This window comes from Onychomys torridus, chromosome 5, assembly GCF_903995425.1.
Source record: "Onychomys torridus chromosome 5, mOncTor1.1, whole genome shotgun sequence".
NCBI lineage: Eukaryota > Metazoa > Chordata > Mammalia > Rodentia > Cricetidae > Onychomys > Onychomys torridus.
The window spans coordinates 127,105,151-127,125,777 of NC_050447.1; the positions used below are offsets into that span (position 1 = coordinate 127,105,151).

The 20,627-nt window shown below is 47.3% G+C and overlaps 1 protein-coding gene across 3 annotated transcripts in view; it reads left to right on the plus strand.

Annotated features, from left to right (window-relative positions):
* Hrh2 (histamine receptor H2) overlaps positions 1-20,627 on the plus strand; it is a 48,214-nt gene that overhangs the window by 19,283 nt on the left and 8,304 nt on the right. For 2 of the 3 annotated variants that reach the window (XR_004945004.1, XR_004945005.1), the window contains exons 2-3: positions 3,838-5,349; positions 18,322-18,466. Coding sequence is in view for 1 of the 3 variants with exons in the window: in XM_036188134.1 (XP_036044027.1) it covers positions 4,277-5,349 (1,073 nt within the window). In the remaining 2 variants the exon portion in view is untranslated. The remainder of the gene's footprint in view (positions 1-3,837; positions 5,350-18,321; positions 18,467-20,627) is intronic. The other variant, XM_036188134.1, reaches the window with a different exon arrangement.

Consider the following 20,627-nt stretch of genomic DNA (forward strand, 5'->3'; position numbering starts at 1 on the left):
TACCCAAGAGATGCACTGAGGCCCCAGTCTATGGTGCTTCTGAGTGCCGCTTTTGGGGGCCACCTGGGATGAGAGGCACACAATGAGTTTGTTAACAAGGTGGCAGTGGCTGGGAACCGTGTGTGTGTGTGTGTGTGTGTGTGTGTGTGTGTGTGTGTGTGTGTGTGTGTTGGGAGCCAATTCTGCATTGGTTAATTCAGAAAGTACCTCTTTCAAATGTGTTAAAGAAATTAGGAGGAGCTGTTGAAAGGAAATATATAAAAACACAACTGAAATATTTGTGGGCAACCTGTGAGATGGTAAAGGAAATGGCTGAGTGAATAGCAAATCTTTCTCACACGTACAGAGAGAGTCAAACTTCTTAAATCTGTATCAAAGATAAACAAGATGTCATGCATATTATTTTTTAACTTTACACAACTGCCTGGAAATACTCAATATAATAAACACATTCTCACTTGTCCATTCAGACACAGTCACAGGGCCCAGTGAGCCCCAAAGATGAACATTAAGGTGAGAAACAACATGTAAACACTCCACTTTGTACACACTTCTCCCTTTATATGAGCAATTGGAAAGGATGGATGGATGGATGGATGGATGGATGGATGGATGGATGGATAGATGGAGAAAGGGAGGGAGGGAGGGATGAGTAGATGGTGAGATCCAATTGGCAAGGCAAGTTGAAATCTAATCAAAGAATGAGCATTAAGGGGAAAACCCAAGGAGCTTGAACTGTGTGTATCAGTTAGCTTCCCACACTCTGACAACATTCTTGAGGTAAACAAGGAAATAAGGTTTACTGGGGCTCAGAACTCCAGAGGTGTAAGTGCATGGTCTCTTGATCCCATGGCTTTGGGCTTGTGGCAACATTTGCACATCATGGCAGGGAGTACATGGCAGAGAGATCTGCTCACCTCATGTCAGCCAGGAAGCAAAAATGGAGAGAGGAAGGGATCAAAGCCCCAATAACCCCATCAAGCCTTCATTAGCTTATCCTAATGACCTGACTTCCCACGTTCTAAAACTTCCACCACCTCTAGTAACACCACAGGCTGATGGCCAAGCCTCTGACATTTGGACCTTTGGAGGCCACTTATCCAAAGTGTAGCACTGAGTTTGAATCAAGGCCCTACCAATTATCAGAAGAGTAACATCGCTTGGTTCTTTGTCCACACACTCCTCAAAGTTAAATGGAGACAATCTGTCATTGCTAGGGCTGATCTGAGGATTCGATGATGTTTTATCTGCTATGAGCAAATCACACAGGTCAGGCCTGTTATACAGCGTAGTTTACTGACCTATCAACCCCTTCACTGTGGCAGCTCATGTTGTCCCCATATTTTTGTCACTCACAAGCCTGCCAACACAGATACCATTGTCCATGCATCTGCAGTTACGTTGCCTCAGGCTGGGTAACAAGCAAAAGAATTGGTTAAATCTTAAATGCCCTGAAGAGATGCTTGCAATAAATTGGAAATTTTAAAAGAAATTAAGGAAAGGAGGTTACAGAACAGAGTGGGGTGTTTGTGTGTGTGTGTGTGTGTGTGTGTGTGTGTGTGTGTGTGTGTCTGTGTCTGTGTCTGTGTCTGTGTCTGTCTGTCTGTCTGTGTCCTGCCTCTATACACACAGAGGGACAGGGGAACTGTGGGAGGGTTTCCTCAAACCTAATGTCACAGCATGTACTTGCTGGGTGTGCAGGCCGGCTGTATGGCAGCTCAGAGAGTTGATGCCTCCTGGATGCATCTGGGATGCTAGCTTACTGCAGTTACAAGTGCTTTGGCAGTTTGGAGGTTTAGGAGAGTGTCTTTTATGTCAGCAGCTGGGGTGACAATGAGGATCTATGGACAAAGGACTCACTGGGAGTTGGCCCACAAGTAGATGATATAGTCCTTTCCGGTGGATCATTCCACTCACAGGACATAGGGTGGGATGGAATTAACACCACACAAACTCCCTTTAGAATGCTCACTGAAAACTCTGGGAAGCCTCACACTGACCAGAAAGACAGCAAAGTGGATCCTGGGAAAACTCACCTGTGCATCCCTATCACCTGGAACATTCCAGCACACCTAAAGTCCCCAGAGAAGTGATTGATGAAGAAAACAGGGGGAGAGGGAGGGATGGAGGGAAGAAGAGAGGGAGAGGGAAGGATTTCTAATTATATTGAGAGCTGATTCACTCGGATTTGAAGACTCTCCCAAACATTAACTTGAATACCAGCCCAATGCCAAAATGCCTACAGCCAGCTGTCAAGGAAATGCAGAGAAAATTATTATCAGAAATAGGGAGTCTCAAAAACAAATGTCTGTCCTTATTGCTACCCCTCCAAAGTTAATTAAGTGTGGTGGTAAGACCCGCACTGTTTGGGCTCTTCGTGTAATAAAAAGCTCCTCCAGAAATAAAACCCAGAGGTTCAGATCACAGCGCTGGGAAGTTGAGGCAGCTGGAGCAGCAGAGGGTGCTGGGAATCCTGTTCCCTGCTCCAGCACAGTCATTATAATCATAGGGTGCATCTGTATTCAGATTGCAGAGCAGCTCCGGACAAGAGCACCAAAGAGGCAGAATGTATGTCCCTTGGCGATCTGCTTGCTTCCAAGAGGGTTTCACTGTCATTTAGATTTCCACAGTCTTCGTCCTCAGGAGAGCCTGCTGGCTGCTCTCAGAAAAACCAGGAGGGGCTTGTGTAAAAGGGGCCAGCCTTGAAACAAGGACTGACCTTGTTTCTCATCAACTGGAAATGTAGGCTGTCACCACTGGAAGGGACTTGTGCAGGTGATCTGGTATCCGAGCACTGTGTGTACACCTCTTGATTGAGTAGTGTTTGTAGGAGGGAAGGGAGAAGGAAAGAAGAGAAGGAGGTTGATGGGATGGAGAGAGGGGAGAAGGAGGAGAGGGAAATCACTGAAAGGCCCGAGAAGGTGATGGGGTGGTAGAAAACACTTCCAGCCACATCGTGGACTGTTATACAACCTTTAGGACTGAGAGACCTGTGTACTGGCTGACCTGGAAGTGCAAGAGTGTGCATGGAGAAATACAAACCAGTAAGACTTGGACATGGGTGTTGCACACTGACCAAGGATGGAGTTGACAAATCATGGAGACAGCAGATGACACTATGTCTAGCTCTCTGCCTGCTTTAGTACAGGAGACAAGGATGCTTTGAAATCACTGGGGGTGGGGCAATCATGATGATTTTGTAGCAAAGGAAAGCAATATGAAATCCACAGTTCCTTGTCCATCACAAAGCTTGCCTGGAGCAAAGCCCATGTGTCCATCACAAAGCTTGACTGGAGCACAGCCCATGTGTTCTTCTGCACACCATCCTATGTGACTGCTTTTATGCTACAATGGCAAGGTTGTTAGTTCAGCAGACACCCTGCAGACTGCAAAGAAAAGAATACAGGCTGCCTGGCTCTTTCTCTGAAAAAGTTTCTGGTCCCCACTTTAGAGTGTTCCCATACTCAATAAGAGTAAATTTAAGGCATTTCTTTATCCACTCATTCAGTGTATCATTTAAACAACAGATAACAAATGCCTACTGGTGGGGTCAGGCATCAGCAACCAGCTGGGAGCAATGAAAGCAATCTTATCCTAGACCCACCCTTCAATTGATTTTTTTCCTAATGGTATTCTAGCCCTTACATCATGGTACCCTTCAGCATCCCATCATGTACCCTGACCATCTTGGTCTTTCCTAAGGAAGGGCACCCAAAAGAGTCCCCAGGCCTCCTAGTTTTTCTCCAGGTGATGGAAGTCTAGAAAGACTCACCTTGGAACAGGTCCTGCTGTTGGTCTAATTATGAAGTGCTAAACACTCAATCTTTGCTTTTTCAGCTCCTGTGACTCCAGAGAGGGCATCTAACAGTCTTCAAACTTGTGCCATGGATGGAAGCAGGCACCAGCCCTGGAGAAGGACATGACAGCCTATATGTATGATCCCTTGCACATAAAACCAAAACCACCTCAAGACACAGCCACCAGTGCCTCAGTCTCCATGAGGAACCTAGAGGGTAGATATATACTACAGACCCATAAGGAATGTGACTTGGAAGACCAGCTGAGGACTGGGGTTTGAGCCTTGAAGGCGCTGTCTTACATTATTCTTATTTATGTCCTACGCTTCACAAGGAGCAGCTTGATCTATCCTACAACAGCACCAGCCTGGTCACTGGACCCTCTCTAGCCCTCCTTTGGCCTGGTTGGGAACCTGAAGCCCAGTGGTTGAAGCTGGAAAAGAAGTGGCCAAGGCCAAGGGTGAGTGTAGAAGTGTAGAATGGAGCCCAATGGCACCGTTCACTCCTGTTGCTTAGACTCTACCGTATTGAAAGTCGCCATCAGTCTGATCCTCACCACCCTCATCCTCATCACCATTGCTGGCAATGTGGTAGTCTGCCTGGCTGTCAGTTTGAACCGTCAGCTCCGCAGTCTCACCAACTGCTTCATTGTGTCCTTGGCGGCTACTGACCTGCTTCTTGGCCTCCTGGTGCTGCCCTTCTCTGCCATTTACCAGCTCTCTTTCAAGTGGAGCTTTGGCCAGGTCTTCTGCAACATCTACACCAGCCTGGATGTGATGCTCTGCACAGCCTCCATCCTCAACCTCTTCATGATCAGCTTGGACCGCTACTGCGCTGTCACGGACCCACTGAGGTACCCTGTGCTGGTCACCCCAGTTCGCGTTGCCATTTCTTTGATCTTCATTTGGGTCATTTCCATCACCCTGTCCTTCCTGTCCATTCACCTGGGGTGGAACAGCAGAAACGAGACCAGAGGGGGCAACAGCACCTTCAAGTGCAAAGTGCAGGTCAATGAGGTGTACGGGCTGGTGGATGGGCTGGTCACCTTCTACCTGCCTCTTCTCATCATGTGTGTCACCTACTACAGAATCTTTAAGATCGCCAGGGAGCAGGCCAAAAGGATCAATCACATCAGCTCCTGGAAGGCAGCCACCATCAGAGAACACAAAGCCACCGTGACACTGGCTGCAGTCATGGGGGCTTTCATCATCTGCTGGTTTCCCTACTTCACCACATTTGTTTATCGTGGCCTGAGAGGGGATGATGCCATCAACGAGGTGGTTGAAGGCATCGTTCTGTGGCTAGGCTATGCCAATTCAGCCCTGAACCCTATCCTGTACGCTGCCTTCAACAGAGACTTCCGCATGGCTTACCAACAGCTCTTCCGCTGCAAGCTTGGCAGCCACAACTCCCACAAAACTTCCCTGAGGCTGAACAATTCTCTGCTGTCCAGGAGCCAAAGCCGAGAAGGCAGATGGCAGGAGGAGAAGCCCCTGAAGCTCCAAGTGTGGAGTGGGATAGAAATCACACACCCCCAAGGAACGCCAGACAGGTAAACATTTGTGTGGGTTGGAGGTGCCAGGAGACATCCCACTCTCTGTGTGGATGGTGCTGAGACCATTCCATGAGCATTTTACAGAAATCATCTCTCATCCTCAAATGGCTCTCTTAGAAAGGACATTTACATTTACCTTCATTTTTAAAAGACCGCATTAAAGGTAACAGATCTTATCCAGGGCCACTGAGCTGGGACCTGGACAAAATGCTACTCACTCAAGAGCGCAGATGCCCTTCTTTCTAACTAAATTGCCTTTCCACTCGGGTGGCCTAAGTATAAGGCCCAACTCTGCCACTTAGGAGTTGTGAGTGGTCAGTTATACCCTCAGAAGAACACGCGAAAGCCGTGTGCAAATCAGCTCTTTTTTTAGGGGAGTGTTCAAGTTAGTAGGGATGAAAATGGCAGAGGTCGGATAGGGCCCCAGTGGAAACAAAAGTGGGGGCTTTGTGTGTGGAGCTTGGGAAAGACAGACACAGGGGCTAGGGGCAGGCTTTGGAAAGAAGGGTGTGGTTAGCAGATCTGGGCCTTGGACAGAAGGCTGCAATGGCCCCTTCAGTGTGGGCCAGGAGAGTGAGTCTGTGGATGTGTAAGAAGGAAGTTGCATTAACCCATGGGTGTGGGGAGAAAGAACAGCAAAATCTTGTAGGCTACTTAAAAAACAAAAAGCCTACAGAACACTGGGAATGCTGAGTGCAACTAATATTGGAGACAGGGCACAAGGACAAGCAAGATTCCACCTTTGAGAGATGTCCAAACTGGGAAGAGAAACAGAATCAAAATGAGATTTCAATCAACTCACTGAGGACAAAGTCACTGCAGGGTGTTGAGGGAACTCATAGCACTGTCCTGGGAGGCACTGAGGAAGCCCACTGTGCGAAGAGCCCCGTGGGACTGTCCTGGGACATACTGAGCAAGCTCTCTGTGTGCAGAGCCCCATGGCACTGTCCTCTGGCATGCACCGAGAATGCTCACTGTACACAAAGCCAGCTCCTGCTTGAGTCATGAGCAGAGGCTTGAAAAACACCGAGCAGATGAGTTGCTCACTTAATGTGGCTTTTCTTTTCCCAAAGACCATGCCTTTGCCCCTACAGTGCTTGTCTGTAGGACAGACCCTTTCATTCATTATTTGTTCATTTACTCATTCATTCATTTGTCCATTTATTCATTTGCAAGCCCTTGTGATAGGCTCTGAGTTCTGAGGGGGCAGCTATGAGGGCAGAAGTGCCTTGTTAGATGTCCTGGCTTTCATCCCTTCTATCCTCACAGATGCCACAGATCTCCTAGGTGTGGAGAGTCCTCCTGTAGATGTCACACCTGTCCCTTCCCCTCCCCCCATTGAAAACCTCATTGGTCCTGCTCCTGAGCTCTTGCTACAATGTCAACCCTACCATCTGAGCCTCTGGGCTCCCCCTCTCAAGTCCATCCTCTAAGCCAGCCCAGGGCATCTCTGCACCTGGAGACTACCCTGTCCCAGCCTGCTAGGTCAAATGCTCCGCTCAATTACATCACTCCACCTTTCACTCAGGAGGCCACAAAGCTGATTTAGTTCATAGTGGAGGAAAAACAAAGTCATTCAGTTACAGACAGAAGGAAATAGGCACTGCTTGGTTAGTGGATCACTGTAAATCATCCCTGCTCATAAGCGCCTGTTGACCCCAGTCCTTAAATCCACTCAGTACATGCTTGGCAGAAATGGCTAAGATACACCAGGCTCCCTCCATTTGCCATCTGCAGAGGCCAAAAGAGGGCATCCCATCCCCTGGAACTAGTTATAGACAGTTGTGAGCCATCTGACATGGATGCTGGGAATCAAACTAGGTTTTCTGCAAAGAGCAGAAACTAAGTGGCTCTCTAGCTCTGAATCTCCACTTCATAGATAGGCAACCAAGGCTCAGAGTCCAGTAGACTCCCCCAGGTAACACAAGCAGGGGAGTCCCTAGCAGCTCCACTACTGCATACTCTCTGGGTGCTGGGCACCCAGCAGGGTCTGAGGTCCACATTTTCTTCTGTCCCCAGAGTCGCTCTGGATACCAGCTGGAGCAAGTCAAGACCAGCTAAGAGGTGGTGCTTGCCTGGCTCACTCATTGCAGCAGCAGATTAGGGCCAGAGCTCAGATCCTAGAGAGCTCAACTGTGGTCTGTCTTCAGCCTCTGGGAACAGTGGGCAGATGGGCTTGGTGGAGCAGACGGAGGGTCAGGGAACCTGCACACTTTAGAACTGCAGGAGACTAAGAATAGCCAGTGGTTAGTTTCTCCGAGTGGCCTGGGCAGTTGTGACCTTGTGCATCTCTCAGTAATGTCAGCTACCAGCTTTCCTGCTGACTGACAGTTTGTCCTTCCTACTCTGTATCTAAGGCCAAGAACAGACCTTACCCAGAGCCTTTAACTCTGCCAAGACCCCTGAAGGGACCGACCCAGACTCTCCTGAGTGGAGAGGTGGAGACAGGTTACCCAAGCCAGCTGCTCCTACCTTCTCTGTGCCCAGGCAGCCAGCTCCTAGCTTGAGGCTCTGCCTGCCCCTTCCTCAGCGCTATTGTGGGAGCACCTCACCTGCCTGACTCCATCATTAGAAGTGAGCCTTTACTAAGTGTTTACCAAAGCCTTTGTTGGATGCCTGTCAGTACACAACAGTGAGCAGAGCACACACAGACACAGACACAGACACACAGACACACACACACACACACACACACACACACACACACATACACACACACCGCTCAGGTGAGCTGTGCTTCTCACAGGACAGCCCTGAATCACCAGCAGCTGCCTAGAGATGAACCAGCTGGCATCAGGCCACCACTACTTCAGATGTGGTAGAACTATGATCCACGCCTGTCTGTCCTCCAAGCCTATGCTCTGACCACCAACAAACACCTGAACTTGAACTTGGCTCTGCTTTTGACAAATGCCTCAGATGCAGTCCTGTAGATACCAGAAGGGGAAGTCGAGGCATCAGAAGGCTTTGACCCATCTTAGTGCAGAGCAGGCAGAGAGGCTAGACCCTTTGGGTCTTATTCTCTGACTCACTTGCTCCCATAATCTCTGGGGAGATAAGATTCCTGGGCACCCAGCCTATCACACCTCTGAGTGTGCACTTCCTCATTCCAGTGGAGCCCCAGTGTTTCTATCTCTGGCTTGACAACAACTAGGCGCCTCAAGGGCTGGAGTACCAGCCAGGTACCTTCTCCTTCACCTTCCAATCCTCGCCTTGGAAAGAGCCTCCAGTCACTGAGTCTACCTTCCTTCCCTCTAAGGCCACATAAGACCTTTCTAAAAGTGACCTGATTATGGTCCAACCTTTCTGTTGCTTTTGGAATGAAAGCCAAACCCAGCCACTAAGGCTCTGTACTACTTGGCGCCTACAGTCACACCAATCTTCTCTCATGCACACAGTTGGCACTCCCAGACTACAAGACGTTGTCCCAGCCTCAATTGGTGTTACATTTTCTCCCCTATACCATAAGCTCCCAGAGGCCAGGCCCTGCCCATGTCGTTCACTACTGGATCCCTGACAGCCAGCCCTGTGCCTGGCTTGCTGGCAAATGTCCAGATAAATTCTTGTCCAGGGTCTATGCAAACCCTGAGAAATAATTAACGTCACCCCACTGTAGACATCAGGAAACCAAGCCTCAAAGAGGGAAGTTTGGGAGCCTAGACAAGCTCAGAAAGAGCTTGTTCCCTTTTCTTTACATCAAGCCACAGCGGGCCCTCCTCCAAGTCTTGATGCCAGGGGCGGATCTCACAGAAGCATACAGGGTTGTCTCTGAGTCACAAAGCCTCAGATGGGAAGCCTTTACGGCCCCACCCACCTCCACCAGTTACCATAGATGGGCCTGGAAGAGTGAAGGCACGTGGCAATAGCCGGAAAAGTGTCTGTAGGCAGGATAGCCATCCACAGACCCTTCACCACAGCATGACCTTACTATGCAGGGGGACAAGGGTGGGAGCAGGGAGCAGAGGACATGCTTTGCTTCCTGTAAGTTCATTCTCTGGAAATGAGGCCACAAAGTCCATGGACATGCCAGAGCTTCATGTCTGACAGACACACTTCCCCAGAGGAGCCATTACTAAGAAGGGAAGTTTTGTGCATGGCCCTGAACTTGGCTGGTTCAAGAGTGTTGAACCAGTTCAAGGTTCAATGTGTTTATTTTCATCATCTGGTTCTCTGACATGGGCTAGACTTCTGGTACACTGATTTCATCATTTTTTTATTATTTTTTTTTAATTTATTATATATACTAACCACAGTTTCCCCTCCCTCCTAACCTTCTGTTCCCTCCCCCCACTTCCCTTCTACCCCCTCCCCCATCTATTCTTTCTCCTCCAATTAGAAAGGCTCAGGCCTCCCATGGGAGTCAACAAAGCATGGCATATCAAGTTGAGGCACGATCAACTCTTCCTCCCTATATCAAGGCTGAGCAAGACATCCCACCATAGGGAACAGGTTCCAAATAAGCCAGCTCATGCACTAGGGACAGTGTAGGTATACTGCATGTTTTTGCAACTCTGTGGGTTTGGTGTCCCTGGTTTCGGCACCAAAAATGTAGGTAAATTGGTTGCAAAAGGTAAGTTTTGCAACTCTGGGTAAAGGTGTCCTGACTACCTGGGGAGTCAGGCAACACCTTGAGCTGCTTAGGACAGCTCTGATGGCTGAACTGGAGACAGTTCAACCATGAAGGGCAGGGTATCCCGGACACCTCAAGCTGCTCAGAACAGCAGCTCTGCCCTGAAGGTGTCCTGGGCACCTAGAGCTGTTTAGCACAGCCCTGACAGCTGGAACTGCAAAGAAGCAGCCCAACTCTGGAAGGGAATTTTTTCTGACTTCTTGGGAGAGTCAGGCCTGGAACTGCTTCAGCACGGAAGGATACCCTGACTTTCAGGAAAGTCAAGGTATACCTGGTGTGATGAGGTATGGTCTGCCCAAAATCCTGCTCCTCTCCTAAAGAGCCTCTACAGCTGAGCTTTGCTCAGCCCTCACGTAAGGGGGCTTCCTAGCAGAGCTCTGCTTCTCCGACCTAAGACGTTGCTTCTTTTGCTTCACTCAGTGAAAGGGGAAACCCCTGCAGAAAAGTAGCAATCTCCTCCGGCTCCAGAGAAAAGTGTTAGTTATAGTTCTCTCTGTCTACTGAGGGACGTCTCAGCAAAGATCTGTTCAGCTCCTCCTTGCCCTGCTCTTTCAGCTCTCTCTCTTGTTTTGTCCACTGGGAGACATCTCAGTAAGGAGCTTCTCTACACCAGTGAATGAAGATCTTCACACCCAAAAAATTCTTTTGAGGAATAGATTTATTTGGGAAGGAGGAGTCCAGGAGAGTAGCTGCGTCTACCAGGGTGGAGAAAACAGCCTTTAAAAACAAAAACAAAAACAAAAACAAAACAAACAAACAAACAAAAAAAACTGACTGGGCAGGGTAGTTCACACAGGAAGTCTTGGGAGTGGAGTCAACCCCGGGCCCAGGTTTCTACTATCCTGCTCTATGATTGGTTGGTTTCACAAGTCAGTTGGCCAGGGGCAGAGATGGCTCTGATCTGACTGAGCCAAACTGTGTTTCTTTCTGCCCTGATCTGAGCTATCTTTCCCTAGTTCTGGGCTCCAGGGTCATGGTGGGTTTCTTTAGCCAGCCTCTTTTCGCTACTGATAGGCCTCCGGTCCCACTGCTAGGGGCCCCACAAACAGACCAAGCTACACAACTGTCACCCACATGCAGAGGGCATAGGTCCCTCTGTAGGCTCCCTAGCCGTTGTTGTAGAGACTGTAAGCTCACATTAGCTCAGGTCAGCTGTCTTTGTGGGGTTCCCCATCATGATCTTGACTCCCCGTCTTGCTCATTTATTCTCCTCCCTCTCTTCAGCTGGACTCCTGGAACTTAGCCCAGTGCTTGGCTGTGGATCTCTACATCAGCTTCCATCAGTTACTAGATGAAGGTTCTATGATGACAATTAGGAAAGTCATCAATCTGATTACAGGAGAAGGCCAGTTCAGACACCCTCTCTGCTATTGCTAGGAGTCTTAGCTGGGTCATCTTTGTGGATTCCTGGGAATTTCCCTGACACCAGATTTGTCCCTAATCCCATTATAGCCCCCTATATCAAGACATCTCTTTCATTGCTCTCCCTCTCCATCCCTCTTCCAACTCAACCATCCTGATCCCTCATATTCCCATCCCTCATCCCCTCCTCTCTACCTGCCCCTGCCCCTAGTTTACCCAGGAGATCTCATCTATTTCCCCTTCCTAGGATGATCCACGTGTCCCTCTTAGGGTCCTCTTTGTTACCTAGCTTCTCTGGGGGTGTGGATTATAGCCTGGTTATCCTTTGCTTTACATCTACCATCCACTTATGAGTGAGTACATAACATGTTTTTCTTTCTGAGTCTGGGTTACCTCACTCAAGATGATTGTTTTTTCTAGTTCCATCCATTTAACTGAAAATTTTATGATGTCTTTGTTTTTAACTGCTGAGTTATACTCCATTGTGTAAATGTACCACATTTTCTTTATCTGTTCTTTGGTTGAAGGGCATCTAGGTTGTTTCTAGGTTATGGCTATTATGAATAATGCTGCTATGAACAGAACTGAGCAAGTGTCCTTGTGGTATGATGGAGCATCCTTTGGGTATATGCCCAGGAATGGTATCACCGGGTCTTGAGGTAGATTGATTCCCAGTTTTCTAAGAAACCACCATACTGATTTCCAAAGTGGCTGTACAAATTTGCACTCCAACAGTGAAGGAGTGTTCCCCTTACTCCACATCCTCTCCAACATAGACTATCATTAGGGTTTTTGATCTTGGCCATTCTGACAGGTGAAGGTGGTGTCTCAGAGTCATTTTGATTTTCATTTCCCTGATAGCTAAGAATGTTGAACAATTATTTAAGTGTATCTCAGCCATTTGAGATTCTTCTGTTGAGAATTCTCTCTTTAAATTTGTACCTCATTTTTTAATTGGGTTATTTGGTATTTTGATGTCTAGCTCCTTGAGTTTGTTATATATTTTAGAAATCAGCCCTCTGTCAGATGTGGGACTGGTAAAGATCTTTTCCCATTCTGTAGGCTGCCATTTTATCTTATTTACCTTGTCATTTGCTTTACAGAAGCTTTTCAGTTTCAGAAGGTCCCCATTTATTGTCAATCTCAGTGTCCGTGCTACTGGTGTTATATTCAGGAAGTTGTCTCCTATACCAATGCTATCCTGGGTTTTTTGTTTTTCTATATGAAGTTGAGTTTTTTTTTTTTTTTTTTTTTTAGGTCTGTGAAGAATTATGTTGGGATTTCGATGGGGATTGCATTGAATCTGTTGATTGCTTTTATGAAGATTGCCATTTTTACTATGTTAATCCTACTTATCCAAGAACATGGGAAATCTTTCCATCTTCTGATATTTTCTTCAATATCTTTCTTCAAAGACTTAAAGTCTTTGTCATACAGGTCTTTCACTTGTTTGGTTAGAGTTACCCCAAGATATTTTATATAATTTGTAGCTATTGTAAAGGGTATTGTTTCTCTGATTTCTTTCTCAGCCCATTTATTATTTGTAAATAGGAGGTCTACTGATTTTTTTTAGTTAATCTTGTATCTCACCACATTACTGGAGGTACTTATCATCTGTAGGAGTTCCCTGGTAGAATTTTTGGTGTCACTTATGTATATACTATATCATCTGCAAATAGCAAAAATTTGACTTCTTCCTTTCCAATTTATTCCCCTTGGCCTCCTTTTGTTGTCTTACTATTTTATCTAGACCTTCAAGTACTATATAAAATAGATATGGAGAGAGTAGATAGCCTTGTCTTGTTCCTGATTTTAGTGGAATCACTGAGTTTCTCCCCATTTAATTTTATGGTGGCTGTTGGCTTGCTGTAAACTGCCTTTATTATGTTTAGGTATGTTCCTTGGATCCCTGAGCTCTCCAAGATCTTTATCATGAAGGGGTGTTGGATTTTGTCAAAGGCCTAATGAGATGATCATATAGGTTTTTTTTTTTTCTTTCAGTTTGTTTATATGGTGTATTGCATTGACAGATTTTTGTATGTTGAACCATTCCTGCATCTCTGGGATGAAGCCTACTTGATCATGGTGGATGATTTTTTTTTTCTGTGTTCTTGGATTGGTTTGCCAGTATTTTATTGAGTATTTTTGCATCAATGTTTGTGAGGGAGATTGGTTTGTAATTCTCTTTCTTTGTTGCATCTTTGTGTGGTCTGGGTATCAGGGTAACTATAGCTTCAAAAAGAGAGTTTGGCAGTGTTCCTTCTGTTTCTATTGTTTGGAACAATTTGAGGAGTATTGGTATTGGCTCTTCTTTGAAATTCTGGTAGAATTCTGCACTGAAACCATCTGGTCCTGGGCTTTTTTTGGAGTGGGGGGACTTTTAATGACTGATTCTGCTTCCTTAGGGATCATAGGTCTATTTAAATTGTTTATCTGGTCTTGATTTAATTTTAGTACATGTTACCTATCCAGAAAAATATCCATTTCTTTTAGATTTTCCAGTTTTGAATACAAGTTTTTGAAGTATGACCTAATGATTCTCTTTATTTCCTTAGTATCTGTTGTTATGTCCCCATTCTCATTTCTGATTTTGTTAATTTGCATATTCTTTCTTTGCCTTTTGGTTAGTTTGGATAAGGGTTTGTCTATTTTGTTGATTTTCTCAAAGAACCAACTCTTTGTTTCTTTAATTCTCTGTATTGTTCTCTTTGTTTCTATTTATTGATTTCAGCCCTGAGTTAGATTATTTCCTGCCAATTGATGCAGGTAGTGCTTGTGCCTCTGATGTTGCAGGGATGGTTGGCCAGACGGAGGATAATGGGTTTGGTGGGTTTGGGCAGCAGAGTGGGTCTTTGTAGGTTACCAAATCCAATGGGTGGCAGTGGTGGTGGAGGCCTGCAGGTCTCTTACCTGCTGGTCCGCTGCTGGGAGGGGGAGGGGCATGGGCTAGAGATCGATCGGGGCAGTTCAGCTGGGAGACCAGTTACTCACCTCTCAATTTCATCATTTCTTAACTACTCTTCTCCACATATCAAAGGGCAGTGGCTACCCCTGTCTCTGGAGTCCTGTTGGCTACCTTGTACAGGACAGGTCTCCCTCTCTGCCCTGATGTCAGCTGTCTGGAGGTTGGGTAGACTCAGTATGAGTTATGGTGCCTCTAACTTGCTGGTTGATGACACCTGACAGTCTGAGGTCCACTTTCCAGCCTATAAACTCTGTCTCTGAGAGTAAAGATGCAGGCCCTTAGCATCCCTGGCATACAGCAGGCTTGTGAACAAAGGTGTTTCTTTGCCTTGTCATCCATCCTTCCTCTTTTCTGTCTATATTTCATCTTCTTTCTTTCTCATTTTCTCCAAGTCAGTTCAGATACTATCAATCCACCCACTGAAAGTGAACACACCAGTGGTTCCTTCTAGACACTCTTCACATAAGAGTGTGGCCACTGTCCTAGCCAATTTTTGGAGCACTTATCTTCCCTACAAAGGACCCCTGTTCCCTTTTGTTATCACCTCCCAATTCCCACAGCTCATTTCTGAATCCTCTAACTTAAGGGAAGTCCCCTGTCTCTGTAGATTTTCTGATCCTGGACATTTTGCGCCTGGCTTCTTTCATTTAGCATGATGACTTCAAAAATCTATGTCTAGTCTTCCTTTATCCATGCTTTTTGTCTTTACTTTCCTCCCTCCCTCCCTTCCTTCCTTCTAAGCCCTGTTCCCTTTCACCAGGAAAGGTGAGGGTGTGGTGGGCTCAGGGAGGCTCTATGGGCTTGGCTGAAGACGCAATATAAGGCCATGTCTAGAACCTAGCTGACGCAGATCTTACTTTCTTCTTCTCATGCTCCAGGCGACCTCACATGCCTAGGTGCTGCAAAGTTGCTCCATGAGCAGAGAGCCATGGCTTTATCTTCTTTTCTCTGGAGAGAGTGTGGGGTATGAGAGCTCCTCCTATCCTCAGAGGAAGTCAGGGGAAGGAGAACAGAAAGAGGAGTAGGACCCCTGTCACAGCCTCGAAAGTCCAGAGGATCAGTCATGGCCCCAGAAGGGTCACTCACTGGAAATAGTGCATCTGGGGATGGTGCCTTTGAAGCCAGATGGAGGCTGAACCTGCTTCACCTTCTTCCTGAGACTAGGCCTCTCCTCTGGTTTCTCGCCAAGGCAGGTCAGCAGGCACTGCCTTTCTAGGGACTGGGAGGAGAGGAAAGGACCACTACACTGTTACCTTTTCACATTTAAGACAAAAAGACTTCACTCAGCTGAGCAGGCAAGGAAAAAAACCCAAAGGCCCTTTCCCTGTGGGACCCAGCTCCAGGGCAGCATGAAGCTTGGAGGCACAGAGTAAGTCCCCCACCCACTGGGACCTGATGATCTGGGCTAAACCAACCAGTGTGTCCTGTCTAGAAGTTGCATGCCTTCCCAGCCCCACAGAAGACATCCCAGCAAGAAGCAGATGGGAAAAGCTTTTCTTCAGAGTGTCAGGCTCCATATCTAAAATTATAACAGAGAAGGAAAAGATCCCATTGCCTGTGCCTTTCAGCACAGTGTCTATGTTAAGATGCACAAGTACTTAGCACTATGCTGGAATTTCCTGCACCACTCAGCACAGTGTGGCCCTGCACAACTTCTTAACCTAGGAATGACAGGCTATGTCCTTCAAAGGAGGCATATGCAAGGCCAGGACATCTCAGAGTATATAAGTACACAATGTGATGCCTGCGCAGTGGTCTATCTCCTATCGATGAGTTTCTCAGATTGTGTCAATTGCTAAATAACACACGGGTGTGCTCGGTCTGCTGTCATAGCTCAAAGGCAACCATAAACAACAAATAAATGCATGAAGGAGGCTGTGTCCTAGTAAAGTGTTGTTTATGAACACTAAAATGTCAGTTGCATAACATTTTCATGGGTCATGAAGTGCTACTTTACATTTTTATAGCCTTTTTTATTAGAACAAGCAGTAGGTAAGATTGGACCCATGGACTATAATTTACCAATGCTGGTATAGGGGTAAGACATGAATACTAACTCCCAGCTATACACTCTGTGACTTTAGGCACATGCTTTGCCCTCTCTGAGCCCCAGTTTGCCCATCTGAAAAATAGGAATTAAAATCATCTTCCTAAAGTGGTTGGAATGAGTTGTCACCAGTTCACACACAGTGCCTGGCACACTGTGCTTGTACCTGGAGGCAGTGGATTTTATTCCCCTGTGGCCTTTTTGCACATAAGAGAAGCTGAAAAGTTTGGAGCTTCGATGGATTTGTCTCAGGCCACTGATGAGTTACTCAAGTGGGCTCCTGAGCCTGAGCCTCATGTCCCTTCTTCATATGAAAGCCGGGAACTTGGATTAGTCACAGGGGACTCTTCCAACAATAACTACATATAAATGCTTAACAAGGGAGTGAAATTATGCCCACAACCCCAACTGTGATGTGTCGAGAGTCTCTGGCAGCGACAATGAAGAATACAGTTTTCATACTAATGAATCACTTAGCGCGTAGAGGCGAGTGCAGCAAAATTTGTTCTTATCATGATTAGCTACAAGTGCCAGAGCAGAGCCAGAGGAGGGCATTGGCTAGGCACAAGGTGGCTCTGCAGCAAGATCTCCAGCCTTAACCACAGGTGGCCTGGCTTCCTGGTGCCTCTGCCTTTTCTGTAGGAGTGTCTGCTGACTATGACCCTGAGAAGGTCACACCCTTCTCTGAGATTCAATTTCCTCACCTGTAAAAGAGTTGGTTCTGCCCCTGCAGAAACAGCAGGAAGCCCCAGGGATCTTGGCTTTGGGGTGACACTGGCATTTATGTAACACAGAAGCTGTTTATAGCAGAGCGTTGGGAGCCAGGAGGGGATAGCATTGCAGGGTGTCTACATCTGAGAATCCCCTCACTGGTGAGGGCGGGAGGGACCATGTCCTCCCTGCCTAGAGATAAGAAGTAAATGGGGGCCTGTAGCAAGCACTGAAGTAGCAAATATTGCCACACAACCACCAGTAGGTCGTCTTGTCCTGATGTAACTCACGCCAAAGCTGCAGGGCACAAAGCAAACCGCATTACAGCCCACGTAAGATGCAGTCCTGTGTTGGAGGACCACCCACTCGCCATCATCACCCACTGGCTGGCATTCCAGATAGGTGGTAGGGAAGTCCCTGACTATATTAGTTCCAATTTGTCCTAGAAACAGAGCAAAAACAGGCCAGAGACAAGTCCACCCAGGTCCTGCCAGGCAGGCTGATGAATTTCTTAGGGTCACAGGAGCATGTGCAATTCAGACAGCTGAATTCCTGAAAAGCATACCCCAGCTTGAGTGAAAGCACTCAGACTCTAATCCACTGCAGCTCCTGGTACAACCTGCAAGTGGCTGCAACCCAAGGGTCTCCTTCTCCAAAGTGATTGAGTGTTCACTGTTGTATAAGCTCAGGAGAAAAGTTCCTTGCAAGTTTTGTGACCTTCTGAGCCACCTTTCCCTTCTTGGAGGGAATGTTCATTTTTCTTCAAATAGAATCTACAGCTGAAAGTCAGAAAATCCTCAGTCTTAGTGCCATGGACTCCAGAAATGGCAACCCTGCACATCCTTCTTCTCCATGTCCAGGTGTGGTCCCCAAATCACAGTGAGAAGATGAGTCTTTTTTCTCTGCCCTGTGAGGATTAGCCTCCAAGCAACTCGCTCTGTCTCTGTCTCTCTGTCTTTCTGTCTCTCTGTCTCCCTCTCCCTCTCTTCCCCTCTCTCATGGCTGCTGATGCTTGCTCTGATTCCTACTTTGGCAAGCTCACTCCCAATCCCTACCTATGAAGCTGGCCATGCGAGGCCCAACACCTCATAGATGCTGCCTCTCAGGGGGCGGCCAGCTGACCTGGGCATCACTTCCTTTCTCTACAACTGCCTCCATCTGAAAAGTGGGCTGACCATGACAGCATCTCCCATTGGGTGTCAGCACATGCCTGGGTACCCCCTGGGATAAGAGTCTTCCTCTCCTTCTGCACAGGAAGCAGACAGACCACGATTTCACAGATGAAGGAAAACCTTAAGTGTCCAGTGTCAGACAACTCTGTCATGTTCATCTGTGACCCCAGTGACTCTGGACGATGAAGGCAGTTACTACAGGACTCACCCCACCTCCAGCCTCTGGGGTAAGTTCCCCAGGCTGTCTGGGCCCTTCTAGACCTGTCCTGTGACACCTCTAAGCAGGTACAAGTGGAATGTCTAGCCTGGGTCACAGCTGGCCAGTTGCTAAGCTCTTCTGGGCAGTCCTATCCACAGGCCCTGGTGTCTGTTTGTGTTGTAAGCAACTCCATGACGAATATCCTCAAACAGAGAACATCCAGATTCCTTTCAGACTTTTCCTAGAAACTGAGTTTCTAGAAACAAAGTTGTGGGCCAGAGGGAAGGGATATTTTAGGCAGTTTGTTCCACTTTCCTTGTCTTCAGGACAGGCTATGTAGGCCTCCTTGACACTAGCCACATCTGAGGGTATCACTTCCTCAAGGCCACATCTGCAGTAGGATCCTGGAAATGTCCTGTGACTGTGTGGTCAGCTGACCAGAGTAGAGCATAAAGACCAAACAAGAAGAAAGATCACTGGCCTATAAAGATGGACGTGGGAACAGAGGAAGGAGAAAGAATTCTCTGAGGGAGCTGAGGAGGAGCCATGTAAAGGAAAACCTCTGTCCTAACTTCAAGGCTGATGCCATTGAGACACTGGAGACCAAATTAGGGTCTCAGAACAAAGCTGGGCCCAGACTTCATAGCCCCAGAGCTGAGTCACATGGGGGACTTCACCAAGCTTTAGTTCCCCATTGATGGGGCAGGCATGCCACTTTCCTGCTCCTCAGGGTAAGATGCAATGATCCAAGCATGTGAATTCCAGAATTGCATCAGATACTCTGGGGTCTTTTTCATAAGCAGGGGTGTGAGGGGGGGTCCCAGATCTCCTTTATCTTAGATAAACAATCCTGGGGCTGGTGGCATGGCTCAGTGAGTAAAGCCATGTCCCACCAAAGCAGTTGACCTGATTTAATCCCCAGGATCCACATGGTACAGAGAGCTGACTCTTGTAAGTTGTCCTCTAGTCTCCACATGTACATCATGGCATACACATGTGCATGCTCTCTCATACACACACACACACACACACACACACACACACACACACACACAATTTTTTAAAATCCAATTTCAGGAGAGGATTAGTTTGAACAACTAGCCAAAGTGAACAAAAGGCTAGGACTGGGGAGGCCTGAGTGAGACCCACATTCCAGAGAGAATGGAACCATGTAGCTCCTGGCCCCCAGCTCTGCTTCATGCATCCTGGGGAGAACATGGCATGGAGTGTGGCGCAGCTGGGCTCCCCAGGGCTGCATCCTTTATTTGCTTTGAGTCCTTGGGTTCCAGGCCCCCATCTTCCAGATAAAGTGATCAACACGTCCTCTTCCCCACATGGAACTGAAAAGTGAAGGGAGGTCTTGGAGATTCTCACAGGTTTTTGTTCAGCAATCCAACACACAATTTCTCCTGAAATTGGGTGACAAAGAGACAGGGAAGGGCTAAAGTGGAAGCAGGGCTCTCCATACCTTCATCTGTCCTTAAAGCAACATCTCGTGTGCTATAGCATACCCAGCACTAACCTGCTGACTGTGTCACCTTAGGCAAGTATCCCAGCTTGTCTGGACCTTTGTAACGTCTCTGTAAGAAAACCACAATAATCCATCTCCAGCATTAGTGTGAGAAATGGCTGTGTGAGCAAGGCCTGGTGTGTGTAACTGCTCAGTAAGTGGTTCCCATCTGCTAGTGCCCAGAGTTTGGATCTAGTGGTGTGTTGCACCTCCATCTCTGTACTCAGCAGCTCCATGTCCTTGGCTAGACCTCCATCTCTAGATACCCAAGCTGATACTCACCCAACAGGCTGCTGAAAGAGCCCCAGCCCAAACACCCAGCACAGACTCAATATGAGTGTGGGATCATACACTTCACCTTTAGAGAGGACAGTTGTGAAAGCTGTCTAAACCCTCTTCCCTGCACCCTTCCAGTGGTGGGGGACTATTTCTTGACAGGGGGTATACTAGTCAGCCTTCTCTCACTGATAAAGAGTAGCTGAGACAGCAACTTCAGAAGAGAAGTTCTTCTTGGGTTCACATGTCTCAATGTGAGGCAAGCTGGCTAAGGCAGCAAGTCTATCAAAAAGGTTGGAGAGCAAACATCTCACCTCATCATGACTGGGAGGCAGAAAGATAGGAGGCAGCTGGCCTAAATTTCCCCTTCAAGAACTTGCTACCAATGGCCAAACTTCCCTCC